Source organism: Osmia lignaria, chromosome 10 (genome assembly GCF_051020975.1).
Source record: "Osmia lignaria lignaria isolate PbOS001 chromosome 10, iyOsmLign1, whole genome shotgun sequence".
Lineage (NCBI taxonomy): Eukaryota > Metazoa > Arthropoda > Insecta > Hymenoptera > Megachilidae > Osmia > Osmia lignaria.
Genome location: NC_135041.1, coordinates 10,337,926 through 10,350,253, shown reverse-complemented (window position 1 = coordinate 10,350,253; position 12,328 = coordinate 10,337,926). Strand labels below are relative to the sequence as shown.

Sequence of the window (12,328 nt, the reverse complement as noted above, 5' to 3'; positions counted from 1 at the left end):
AAATGTTAAATAATAGGAGCTATAAATACAATTAATGAGTGATCAGTACCTCGATTAATTTTTCTATAATTACTTAATAGTTACCGATAGCATTTCCTTCGATAGTGCTCTGAATTAATTTATGTAATATCCGAGCCTTTAACAGTATTTGAATTTCACTTCCAATGGATGCTCAATAAGTTACAGCAATTATCGATGTTACTCTGGACTATTTAAGCTAATTTCTGCGATGTCTGACCTTTCAGTATCATGTTCATACAATCACCAACTATATTGAACTTGTATATTAGTCTCATTTAGGGAGACCTTCAAGTACTTCCCGCACACACTGTTACGGGTTCGATACCTTTAATCTTATTTACCGAGAGCTACGTGGTGTAATGAGCAAGGTCCACGTCTATCGACGTCTAATCTCGTTTATTATTGTTATACTAACTTTGTAGACTGAAACACCGCTTGTTTTAATAATAGTTCATTTACCTTGCGAGACGGATCGATACTTTCTCATCGTCGGATAAATTTCAGCACGTTCGCTTCATTTTTTATTCAACAAAAATCGATTTCGTTTCTCCTTGCACAAGCATCGTGCACAGAATTCCATCTGTGTCCTATAAGTTTACGAATTTCTTATACTTTTAGAGACCTCTGTTCCTAACGAATTTATCTTCCTGCTTACTCGTTTCACCGGATAAGTAACAGTCGCCTGAGAGCAAAAGAATGTCAGGCTAATTCACTCCGATTTGCCATAAATCGACAGGTATCTCTATTCAAATGAGTAGAAATCGATTTTGGAATTATCGCTTTTTATGCAGGAAATGTTCATTGTAAATGAAGATGATTCCGAGCGTCGTTGTAGCATGGAGAGCTGGTTTCCTACCCTCCCTACGTATCGACAGTCGATATTCAACCCCTGCTCGCGAATTCCCACCCCTAATTTACCATTTGTCGCATGACGACGTTCAAATGTCCAAATGCAAGATTTTCTTATAGCAGAAAAATATAAAATTCAAATTTTGAATCATACATTGGGTCACCAGAGAGCCGTCTTCGTGATTCGAGGGTTGAATCACGGTTTCGTGGGTTCCCTGTTGTCGGCATCGATCGGTTAATCGCACACAACGTCCGATGTTTCTTTTACTCCTTATTATTTGGCCTTATTTTCCACATACCTCACCCGGTAAACCAGTTGGTTACTGTTCGCCTTTCTTTCCATGCCGTGAAACCTGTACTCTGCATACCACTTACCGCGGCATGCGATTGAATAAGCGACTTTATAAACAGTTAAAATAACAAGCTACGTGTCTAGAAAAGTACGATACACTCTTGGGAATTCTTATTTTTTTTCTTATCTTGTCGCTATCGTGATCACGCGCAATAATGTCTGAATCGTAGTTCAATGGGAGACACGTGTATTTATTTATTTGCTTTGTGCGTAGATATTAACACCTTGACAGCTGTATATTTTATAGGATGAATGGCTTTTGTATGGAAGGATTATGAATTCTATATTCTTTTTTTTTTATGATGTAGACACATGGTGCGTTTTTCGATCTGAAATTAAATTACATTCTCCTGTGATCAGATTTTAATTAATTATCAAATAATCAAATGTCTACAAGCAAATTTGCGTCTATTAACATTTTTTTGCGTTCCTTAACGAGCAACTAATAAGTATATTTTGGTATGTCATAAAGTAAGCGTAACATAAATTCAAACAGGGCAAAAAACTCAGATTTAAGATTATATTTCCTCCTTCAAACAACTTTCACGCGAACACAACTCGTTCGTACTTTCAACGTGTTGGCACAATCGCGGTTGTACATTCGATTCGAACGTACTGCAAACCTCGATCAAATTAGACGCTTATTGCAAGCAGGTTTCACCGTAGCTTTCAGTTTAACTGGAATTTATTTCAAAAGTTATACGCGAAAGGATGGGAGTAATGATTTGACTTTGAAGCTAATTTTCACATTTATAGAAGAAAATGACGTGTAAATGAAGAAGACAGATATTATCGTGGATCACTGTATAAACCCACAAATTCAAGTTCTAATTGATGAGGATGAACTTCAAATGCTTCCCTATGAGTAGAAAGAAAATAAATGATTAGTCTGTAATGAGCATGAAGTATTACTTCAACAAGGAAAAGCAAGTATTGAGATATTTCTGTGGAAAGAAGGAAAAATCGAGGTTGAAATCTGTGCCGTATCGATGATCGTGTCGTGCACCAGCTTCGATGTGTTGACCTTGCGTGGGACGTGTTGGGGAGTAGAACAGGTTCCGTTACACCTTCCAGCTTCGAGAATTCCATCGGGTTCTGTTTGCTTCTATACGTCCATTTTTTTTTCTTTTTCACTTTAAGGGTGAGGTGCTTCGTGCTGACGACCTCTGGGTAGCTGGATACAGCTTCTCGACGGGTTGTGTACAGCGCGAAACAGAAAAAGAAATTCCGGATACCTGAGGATGACACTTGTCCATATCAGTGACACTTCCATTACCGGTCAGAAATTTGGGGTCACATTATTCACTGTTTCACTAAGTGAATTCTAACATATTTAATCATTAATTACATTAACGATAATCTTTTCATTTTGTAATTCATAATTATGTGCATTCGGTGCAACGTACTGCATGCCTCAGGCAAATGCAGCTGCATAAGATTAATAATTTCATATAGAAAATTGAACGAAAAAAACAAAATTCACTAAAAAATAAAATAAAGGTATCCTTATGTAATTATTATTATATAACATACTGCTTTTGAGTTTTGATGGCCAACATGTTAATCCACATAACCGTGTGCCAAATTAGGTATGGTTATTCCTATTGTGACAGTGGACGAATGGAAAACGGGAAGGATAATGAAAGTTAATGAGCACTATTCGTTTCGTTTTATGACTTGCAGACTATTCTCCGGGGAAGTCTTTTTTACGCTGCATTAATTAAAGTACTGATTACCTTTATTACACGGTAACTCCATTTATTAGTTACAATATTTGAAATTTACCTTTTTACCTGAATATCAAACGAATTCATTGGAAGTCAAATTTAGAGAGTCGCTCTGGGATTACCTTTTCCATAGTACAGAACTGTAAAAATTAGATTGTTTTAAATTTATGCGGCTAATTCTCTTTCTCTGGATAGGAACCAAACATTCATGGGATCTGATTTGCCCTTCATGGTCACGGGTCCTCTGTATTCCAGCAGAAATTGTGGATCCTGGTTCTCAGGCATGCACAGATACCTGCAATAAATAAATAAAATATTTAATGTTTAAACATACTTCTATCGCTAATAATCAAACATTTAATATTAAACTGTTTCTAATAAAACTTTCCTTCACATTTATAACGGTAACGTGATCTACTTGTACAAATCCAATTGTACAAGTTAATTTGTATAAATTACACGAGCATGTAAATCTAACTTGTTCTCAACGTGAACCTGTTTACACCGAGAGTACATCTACAGAGAAAATATGCCACGCATCTCGTTAACACAACCGCTAGATATCTCTTAATTTATTGCCACAGGTATGCAGTAAATTACTCTTAAATGCTAAAAATCTCTAATCATCTAACGTTCTACGGGAACATTTGCACACAGTTAGATGGGGTTGACATTTTTATCAGAGTCTGGCAAAACTAGCTGACCACGAAGGGGACGATGCAAAGAAGCCCTTGAAATACTTATTTAACAGCTAATCGAATTAGCCTTCTCTCGTTTCCTGCTTGTTCCTCGAGTCAGCTATCATTTGGAGGTGAGCAATGGTCGCGATACTTTGTTAGTTCTTTTGCAAACGATTGTTCTTGACACCGAATCAGTGCATGTCTACCGTCAAGTTTTTCTATCCAGTTGGGAAAGAAAATGGAGGTGTTGATAGATTGTTACTTCGACAAACTGTTCGCTGAAATGGAGCGCAGTTGCTTAGCTTCTCGGTACAAACGTCGTGAAATGGTCGGTTACTTTTCAGACGTGATAAATAGCTGCGCCGAAGGTAATAATTAGACTGCAAACGTATATGCAAATACGTGTTTTTATCAAATATTTCCCAGATGATTCACGATATTCTTTTAATTCGCACATCGTGCGCATAACATACCAATTCTGAAACGAAATTTCCGAAAATAAGTAATATACCGCACGGTTAACGGGATTTTGGGAGATCGATTCGAATAATCTCACGTTGACGGTTTTATTTCCGATTCACTGATCGTCAGGTTCGTCCAATGATCCGCTAGGAAACTGTACGGTGTGACCATGAAAGTGGCTCTATCGACAATGGCGGAAAGAAAGTGATCCCGTGTAATTTTAGACCCGGGAGAAACCTGTGCATCGCTTCTATATGATTTTACTTTCTTCGAAAAATTATGCAAAGCAGCGAATCGAAGCGACGCGATCGAAGTCACTCGTTCGTGAAGAGAAAAAATATATCGCTTGAGTTACCCATTTGTTATTTTAAGAAGTATACTCTAATATAATGATTCCCGCAATTTTCAGCGGAGAACCTCGATAAGCAGGACGTCTGCGAGAGGATAGTGATGTCCGCTCTTCGCTACCACAATATCGCCATGATGGAGAACGGCTACGTCTGCATGCTAGGTAAATTCCACAATGTCCTCTACGTAGCCGCGAAACTGTGTTTCGACTGGAACTTGAACAACAACGAGATCGTCGCGCGTCTGCTCAACGACATATTCTACTGCGAGAAGACGTTCGAGCGGATTTTCGTGGGCGCGATCTTCGGCATACGGGTGACGCATTTCCTGTCCGGATGGAAGAGCGACTTCGAGGATCGCGAGGAGAACATTCGCGCGTTGGTGTACTTCCTGAATCACGCTGCTCTCGGACGTCTCGAGTATCGGTGCGAGTCGTCGCCCATGAAGAGACGATTCATCGACGTTCCCATGGAATCGTACGGGCAAGCGTTGCCCTTGAGAGTGGCCATTCAACACGGTGCCCCGGATATTCTTTTGATCATGCTCCGTTACGGGGCCTCGGTCGAGTCCGACAATCTGGCGCCCTCCCCTCTGGAGATGCTGCTCACCAAGCTGAACGAATACGAGGCACAACCGGGCCAGGATGAGACAGCGTACCCGGAACAGCTGTTGCTCTGTCTCAGGCTGGTCCTGAGAACCGTGACGACGGCCTTCGTCAAAACGCCCAGTCACATAGCTGACCAAAGCGGCGTGCTGAGCATCTCCCTCTACGAACAGTATCCAGCTTTGGTGGAACAGAAGCTGGTACCGCCCGAAAGAAGCGGATTGAGCCCGCCCGAACTGAGACACCTGTGTCGTTGCCGTATTCGAGAGACTCTGTTCGAAAACTGGAGTCTCCCACACGGGATCCACCAATTACAGCTTCCCGAATCGTTGAGAAACTACCTGGATCTTCTGTACGATTAGCGGTTATCGATATGTTATCTGAGGAATGTTTCAGAGAAACTGAGATTCGTTGCTTGGAATACGGAAATTTTTGGGTCATCGAGAGATTCTTTCGAGGTTTACTTGAAGATGAGGTCGTCGATGTTTTCTGTGTGTAGAATATGGAGATTTTAAGTTTGCCACTTTTGGAAGTATTGGTTAAATTTTTTACAAATTAAGGTTTTATATTATTTGAGCATTAGCTCTTGGGAGATGAATCGAAAGAAAGCAGAAGAATAAAGTGCCTTAAATTATGTACAATAATTAACTTCTATGTTAATTCTATCCTTTTAAAATTTTTCAATGAAATGTAAGGAACTTTTAAAGGTGTAGGTATTTGGAATGCTTACGAACTTTGGCAAAGATATAATCGATTACATGATCCAATGGAATCTAGTTTAGAAGAGTTTGACACACGAATGTAAGCGTTGTCTAAAATGTTGTAAACTTTCTTATAAGTTTCAGTGCGTTGCCAGTTGGTCACATAAACCGATTAACTTTCTGATCGAACCAGAACGATCCCATAAAATAAATGACCGTGTAAACTCTGACACAGGTGTATCGAATTTTCCACTTCGTCTGATACTTTACTCGAAGTTTACGAGTGTACGATATTCACCACGATATGTAACGAGTTTCTTCAATATTAATATCGTAGCGGCAGACTTTCGAGTAGTAAAAGCAACTTATACTACTTGTCGATTTCCATAACTTTGTATTATAATTATTTTGCGAAACGTTTCCTGCGATACTTGTTTCAGAAATAACGAAACAAATCGAATTCGTTGATAAATTGGATTTGACACAAAGAGGAAATAAATCGTGAAAGATGACATTATAATTCCATCGGAAGTTGTACTTTTTGTTACCGGTTATTGTGAAATACCGACGGAATTACGTGTTTTATGCAGGCAAAGAGTTGCGAATTACTCTCGAGAGAAAGCGATAAATTTGCCTTTCGATGTTTTCCTTTACGCGATTCGATATCGTTTTATAAATTGTGCAATGAGTTTAATGCGTAAATTGAAGCCAGTCAATCTCGCAACGAACAACAACGTTACAAGAGCATTAAACGCTCGGGAGTTTTGGTTGACAAGCGTGGCTGTCGTTTCAACTACCGTTTTGCATTAAATTTTATCCCCTTGCGTCCAATAAAGTTCCCACGGGGATGATGGCTCGTGAGCCATTCTAGATTTTCCTAACTTCACTCGTGTAATTGAATTACCTTGATAAACATTTCATTGTCACGTTATTGTCAGCTCTGACACGGTACCCTGTCGATTACTGTCAATTCGACACGCTAATTATTCCTAATATTCCGCTCACAATTTTCGATTTATTATTTAAAGCGAATTAATTGAATTTACCTGTACGCGTCTTCGGAAACGTTTATTTTCCCAGGTTCTCCGGTGGTTTCCGTTCGGCTGGTAAGGTTCACCGTATTTCCGAATAAACAATAACGTGGCATACGGTGGCCGATGACACCGGTCACAACCTCGCCGCTATGGATCCCGATGGTGATTTTCTGCGAAACACATCAGCAAGGTCTTCTTATAAAGAGACAATGCGTATTCGTGTCACGTCGATCGCGTGAACGTTACTCGGCGGAAGCTTTCGCGAGGAAACCGGAAGAGTGCATTCCGGAAGGAGAACAAGAATCTTTTTACGGATAATCGAATACAAGAAACCCACGTGTCGATACCTCTCTCGTCACGAAACGCGATTGAAAGCCTAAGTCAACAGCTTTGAATCCGTCTCAAGATGCTTCTTATTTATTTATTCGATACGTCGAGACCAAGTTGACACCTTAACGCGAAGCTGCTGTATACTATAATAGATATTTTTGAATTAAACGATCAAATTGTATCATCGTTCTGTTTGAATAAAAATATTACGTTAGCGTATAATATTTGAACTTTGAATAAAAATTTCAACGACAGAATTCACGGGTTGGTACTCGGTTGAATATTCGAGACTCAAAAAGGAGAAAGCGTTCGACCGAATAAAATAGAATAGAAAGTTGATTGATTGAATAGCTTCGTATTAAGTTTCTCCGTAAATCAATCGCCCTCGATGTTCCGAAAAATCAGAAAATTAGTCAATTCTAAAATACGAAAATACAAACTTATAAATCATAAGAAACAGTATTTCTCCTGCTCTGTCATACTTATCAGAAATTAACCTCGTTTGCCTACAACTGATACAAAATTTCTGAAAGGAAAACTAAGAACGTATCCTAAATTGATATATACCTTCGTACGAGATTTGCTAAGAAAGTAGAATTGGAACTCGGCATAACGCAGGTAAAGAATAGGGGTACTTACCACAGGCTCGCCATCGATCTGCACTTCATCTGCAGCAAGATCCATCATATCTAACGCTAGGCGAGCGATGCATCGTGCATGGCAACGACATGGTTCTGGTAATCCGCTCACGGCCATGTATTTGTCACCAACAGTTTCGACCTAGTCCGACCAAAGTGGATCAGTGCTAACAAACCTCGTAAATTCAAATATATCCGTTGTCTGTTACACACTTGCTACCGCGAATCCTACTTTAGCTCTCGAACCATCCTCTCGAGCGAGTAAGATCGATAATATTATTAAATCAGAAAGTTTCCACGATGACATGACTAAAATGGCTGTTACTACGAATAAACGGAGTTGCTGAAATAATAATTCAAAACTTGCTGATATATTAATTCAATCGAAAATATGAAAATGAAAATGTAATTAAAATTAAATTTAGATAATTGTGATCATATCAGTGGTACGCCATCCAAGGGTTAATATCATACTAAGTCAGAACAATACATGAAACTTTGCAAACTCGTACTCTCAGAGAGATGTCATCGGGAGAATTATTCCGCAACGATGAAACCATTTGCACACAACGGACGTAACTATAATTTGAAAAGAAGGTCGAGTAACCCCGGTCCCGTTACGGTAGAACTAGCAAATTGCACGCTCAAATAAGCGAGTTTTCCATACACTTAGTTATAATAAAGGAAACTTCGAAGGGGGAATAGAAAAAGAATTTCTCTTTCTCCCCGTCGTTATTATTTAAATGGGCAACCTCTCCAACAATGACAGCCCACGTTTCCTGTTCCAGCCACTGATCAATGTATTTTAAACGGCACGTTACGCGACCGAGGAACTTTCATCGCGGCACGAAAGTGCCTTTCAAAAATACAAACACGCGTGAAACGTTACTCGGTGCAAGATGGACGTACCTCGCACGGTAAACTCTCACCTTGTACACGTTGGGATTCTTTTTTGGATCGGTGAGCACGTCAAAGGCGGTGTACAGCTGATTCAGCATGTTGACGATTTTCATCGCGCCGCTGGAATCCGTGTGAGCTGCACAGTACGCACCGAAACCGACTATTCCGGAGAACAACAGGGTCACGCAATCGTACTTCTTAGCTGGAACTGGCCTGGAATGTCGGAGCTCGTTCGCCACGGAAATTGGCAGCACGGAGTAAAGCAATCTGCGGAATACGAGCAACTTTTATTTAAAATTTCTCGAATCACAGCGCGAGTTATTGTAACTCGTTCGTTTCCCTCGCTATTCGAATGTGTTGACTGTTATGGAAGTCATCGGGCATCACTTTAATATAATATTTTGACAGCCGTATGTTTCATGGAAATACCGAGTGCCATTGCTTTTATATTTTGTAGTAACGTTCTTCTTATTATGGTTGCTTAACAATTTAAAAGGCTTATAAATGTGAGAAATGTCCATTGTAAAAGTATAATGAAAAAATAGCAGACGTACTTTGCTGAATGAAACGGGGTTGAATAGTGGGTCGTAGCAATAAAGGAAATCCTCGGTACAGTATGGTTCGCTTTAATCTATAAACTCGCTGTATCACAAAGTACCAGGATATTGAATGCACATTGACTTGAGAAAACTGTACGCGAGGGAGACTGAAAGGGGTCGTAAGAGTTATTAGAATTTCAAATATCGAAGATATTTCAGTCTTCTCACTCTTCTAATGCGAGCTCCATTACAAATGAAATTTCCGTATGAGATACTACATCGGAAACCTTTTAAAATACGAAAAGAACATCGCGTTCTATCGAGAAAAGATTACTCTCGATCCATATCTAATGTCACTCTCTATTCAATTTTACTTCGTGAAATTAATGACCATCTCGACCCTTCTCAATCTTCATACGTTCACCCTAATTTACAGCTCCCCCTCGTCATTCATTTCCAAATTAAAGGAGAACATCCTGTTTTTACGATCATCATCATAAAATGTATTCAGCTTCTGACGATCCTAGGAACAGGCGAAGCTTGAAAAAAGCTGCTTTTGCCCTTCCACGAGATAAAAAAAAAAAAGTGCGATCCAATTTCCGACAAGAGAGTAGCCTGTCAAGAAAGAAGTTCGTTGGACCGAAAGATAGATCCGATCCCCTCAGAATTGCGTCAGGATAAATGGCAAACGAGGCCAATGGGGATCTCCTTAATCAGAAAATTACGCGGACGGAGATCCTTACCTGTCGGTTTTCTGCTTCTCGCCGTCCAACTCGCGATACGTCTGCTGCAATTTATCGGTAAGCAGCTCCAAGTTTCTCGTTAATTTGTAATCAGCCTCGAATTGCTCCGACATCAGCACCAGATCTCTGGTGGCGTCGTGAAGAGGGATGTCGCTCAGATACAATCCTCGTCTGATCATCAAAAGCGTGAAAAAGATAAAAAGTTAAATTTCCAGTTTCGTTAAAGCGTCGATCCAAACATTAAAAAAGCATACTTAGTATTTTTATAGTAGTTAACTATGTTATGAATAACATAATAATCGTGAGAAGTCTACTCGTTAGAAAAGAAGCTTAATTAGATTGCAAAATGCATGCAAATTTCAGGTTTCCATGATGAAGGGGTCCCTGCATAAATTCGAAGTTCCATCGAGATATAAACACGCAAGGGTTCAATGTACGAAAAGAATGAAATACGAACTGGAATAGGTTCTATATAATTTTCCTCAGTGAGATGAAATTGATCGATTAAATTGTTGAACTTGATTCTCGGAACAGAAAGTGACTGCTAAGATCACATCTAAATATGTATTCCTTTTGAAATTATTTTTATAGTAACTTTTGTAATTCAAAGTTACCTTCGACACAAACTGATGCAAGTATAAAATGTTTGTTAAAAATAGTCAGGTGACGAATATTGTTTTGCATTTCTAAGAATCGTTCGAGAATCGTTAAGAGAATATTTACGACTCTCATCGGACATCATGGTTAAAAATACAGCACGATTTTTCTGCAGAAATATCAGTTCTCGCGCTAATCCTTTGAATTTCAAATCCATCTTCGATGTATAATTCATGTTTCTCACGGTAGTTTGCGGCTAAAGAACAAAGGTTATGCGCGCCCATCGAAAATAAGATGAAATCACGGAATCAGCGATAATTTATTTCCTCTTTGATACTTTTAATTAATACCGACTTTATCTGTAATGAGTTCATCCAATTATCTTTACGATATTTTTTCAATCAGCCACACTTCAATTATTTTTATTCATGAAGAAGCGAAATATAGTTGGACCGTATTTTTCCCAGACCGTGTAACTTTCGCGTGTAATTCGTCGCTCGAAGGGAGCCACGATCCGTTTCGCATTGTAAAAAGAAGTTAACGGGCGAGATAACAAGAGCGGATTCGATTAAGCATCAAATTTATCCGCTAACTGGCGCGACGCTTTTACTAGAACGAATTCCCGCAGGTTCCAACTACACCGGGAATTATACGCGCGTTAATCGACGACCATAAGCGGAACAGCGACGCGTAAAATTCGCCTACCTCGTAATGACACGATTACATGATCGAATTTCCACCCTGGAATTACTCGTCCCATCAGAAACGTCGCACATTTGCATTTAAAATGTAGCAAAAAGACTTTTTGTAGAAATAATTTATATATATATGTATATAAAATAATTTAGCAAAACAAAAATTAAGAAGAGGTCTCACTCAGAACCAAAAGTTTAAGTACCGTACGTCGCTGACATTTGGAAACATATTGCCAAGAGTGAGTTGACGAAAGCAAAAATTTCTAAGTTCTCCTTTCGTCAATTTAGCGTATAGTTAATGTACGAAGAAGAATTCCAAAAGGATTTATTATGTCACAATATCACCGTGAAAGTTAAGACACGATTAATGGGAGTAGATCGAAGTCAATCGTTTCGTAAATCTTCAGCAAACAAATTGCACAATGGAGAAGGACATACGCGTGTATGTATCTACTTTGGAAGGCTATAAAATTCACGATCGAATGAAATGTAACCAGGCGAGTGGTTATGGACGGTCGTGGTATGTGGGTCGTTATCGTAAATAGACGCAACGAGTTTAGTGGCCAGTAAGTAGAAACACCCTATTAATTCATCGTAACGTATTCCCCTGTCTTTGTGCGGAAAATATTTGTCGTCGGTGAAACAACGGTAATGGTCGTTCAATAGATGCCGAAGCGATGGTTCACATAATTACAGCCATTCTTGTGTCTGCCGCTACTATACTGCGAACATAAATTCTTGTTACACCGTCGCCGAATTACTCTCGTTCGAAAATCTTCACCCTTTTTTGTTCTCCTTGTCATTTTTTCTTTTTATCGTCTTACTTTCTTTCTCTTTCTCTTTTTCCGTTTACGTAACGAACTAATTGTTTTATAAAAATTAGTTAATATGTACATATTTGATTCACCACCCATAATTTTCAATTCAAACACATTTAATAAAGGAAATTTGAACTTCTAGCATCGTAGATCAGACCAAAGCGAAAATTCTACGCTTTCGATCGTTTCTAATTGAGACGAACGGCGTCCATAGAACAGCGTTCCACGTTTTGCACGTGGAAACTCGTATAGTATTCTTTGCGGTGGCCATTTGTTTCTCTGAGTTACGC

The 12,328-nt window shown here is 39.1% G+C and overlaps 2 protein-coding genes across 6 annotated transcripts in view; one reads left to right on the top strand and one right to left on the bottom strand.

The window, feature by feature from the left end:
* Window positions 1–2,652: 2,652 nt before the first annotated feature.
* Window positions 2,653–12,328, bottom strand: part of Gycbeta100B (guanylate cyclase soluble subunit beta-1-like) — a 68,669-nt gene continuing 58,993 nt past the window's right edge. For 2 of the 5 annotated variants that reach the window (XM_034339848.2, XM_034339849.2), the window contains exons 9-13: window positions 9,929–10,099; window positions 8,676–8,913; window positions 7,748–7,888; window positions 6,791–6,948; window positions 2,670–3,244 (exon numbers count right to left, since the gene is read on the bottom strand). In XM_034339848.2, the coding sequence (XP_034195739.1) occupies window positions 3,115–3,244; window positions 6,791–6,948; window positions 7,748–7,888; window positions 8,676–8,913; window positions 9,929–10,099 (838 nt within the window). In that variant the 3' untranslated portion in view covers window positions 2,670–3,114. Of the gene's footprint in view, window positions 3,245–6,790; window positions 6,949–7,747; window positions 7,889–8,675; window positions 8,914–9,928; window positions 10,100–12,328 lie in introns of all 5 variants that reach the window. The other 3 variants (XR_004583230.2, XM_034339845.2, XM_034339846.2) reach the window with 3 other exon arrangements.
* stops (SOCS domain-containing protein stops) lies at window positions 3,762–6,795 on the top strand. The gene is made up of 2 exons (XM_034339863.2): window positions 3,762–3,997; window positions 4,501–6,795. Exons 1-2 carry the CDS (start codon window positions 3,868–3,870, stop codon window positions 5,403–5,405), a joined length of 1,035 nt encoding a protein of 344 aa, XP_034195754.1. The 5' UTR covers window positions 3,762–3,867; the 3' UTR covers window positions 5,406–6,795.

What these genes read in the sequence shown, in the direction of transcription:
- stops (XM_034339863.2), top strand. Translation starts at nt 3,868, where the DNA reads ATGGAGGTGTTGATAGATTGTTACTTCGACAAACTGTTCGCTGAAATG. An exon ending in GATAAATAGCTGCGCCGAAG is followed by an intron (nt 3,998 to 4,500) that starts GTAATAATTAGA and finishes CGCAATTTTCAG; the next exon opens with CGGAGAACCTCGATAAGCAG.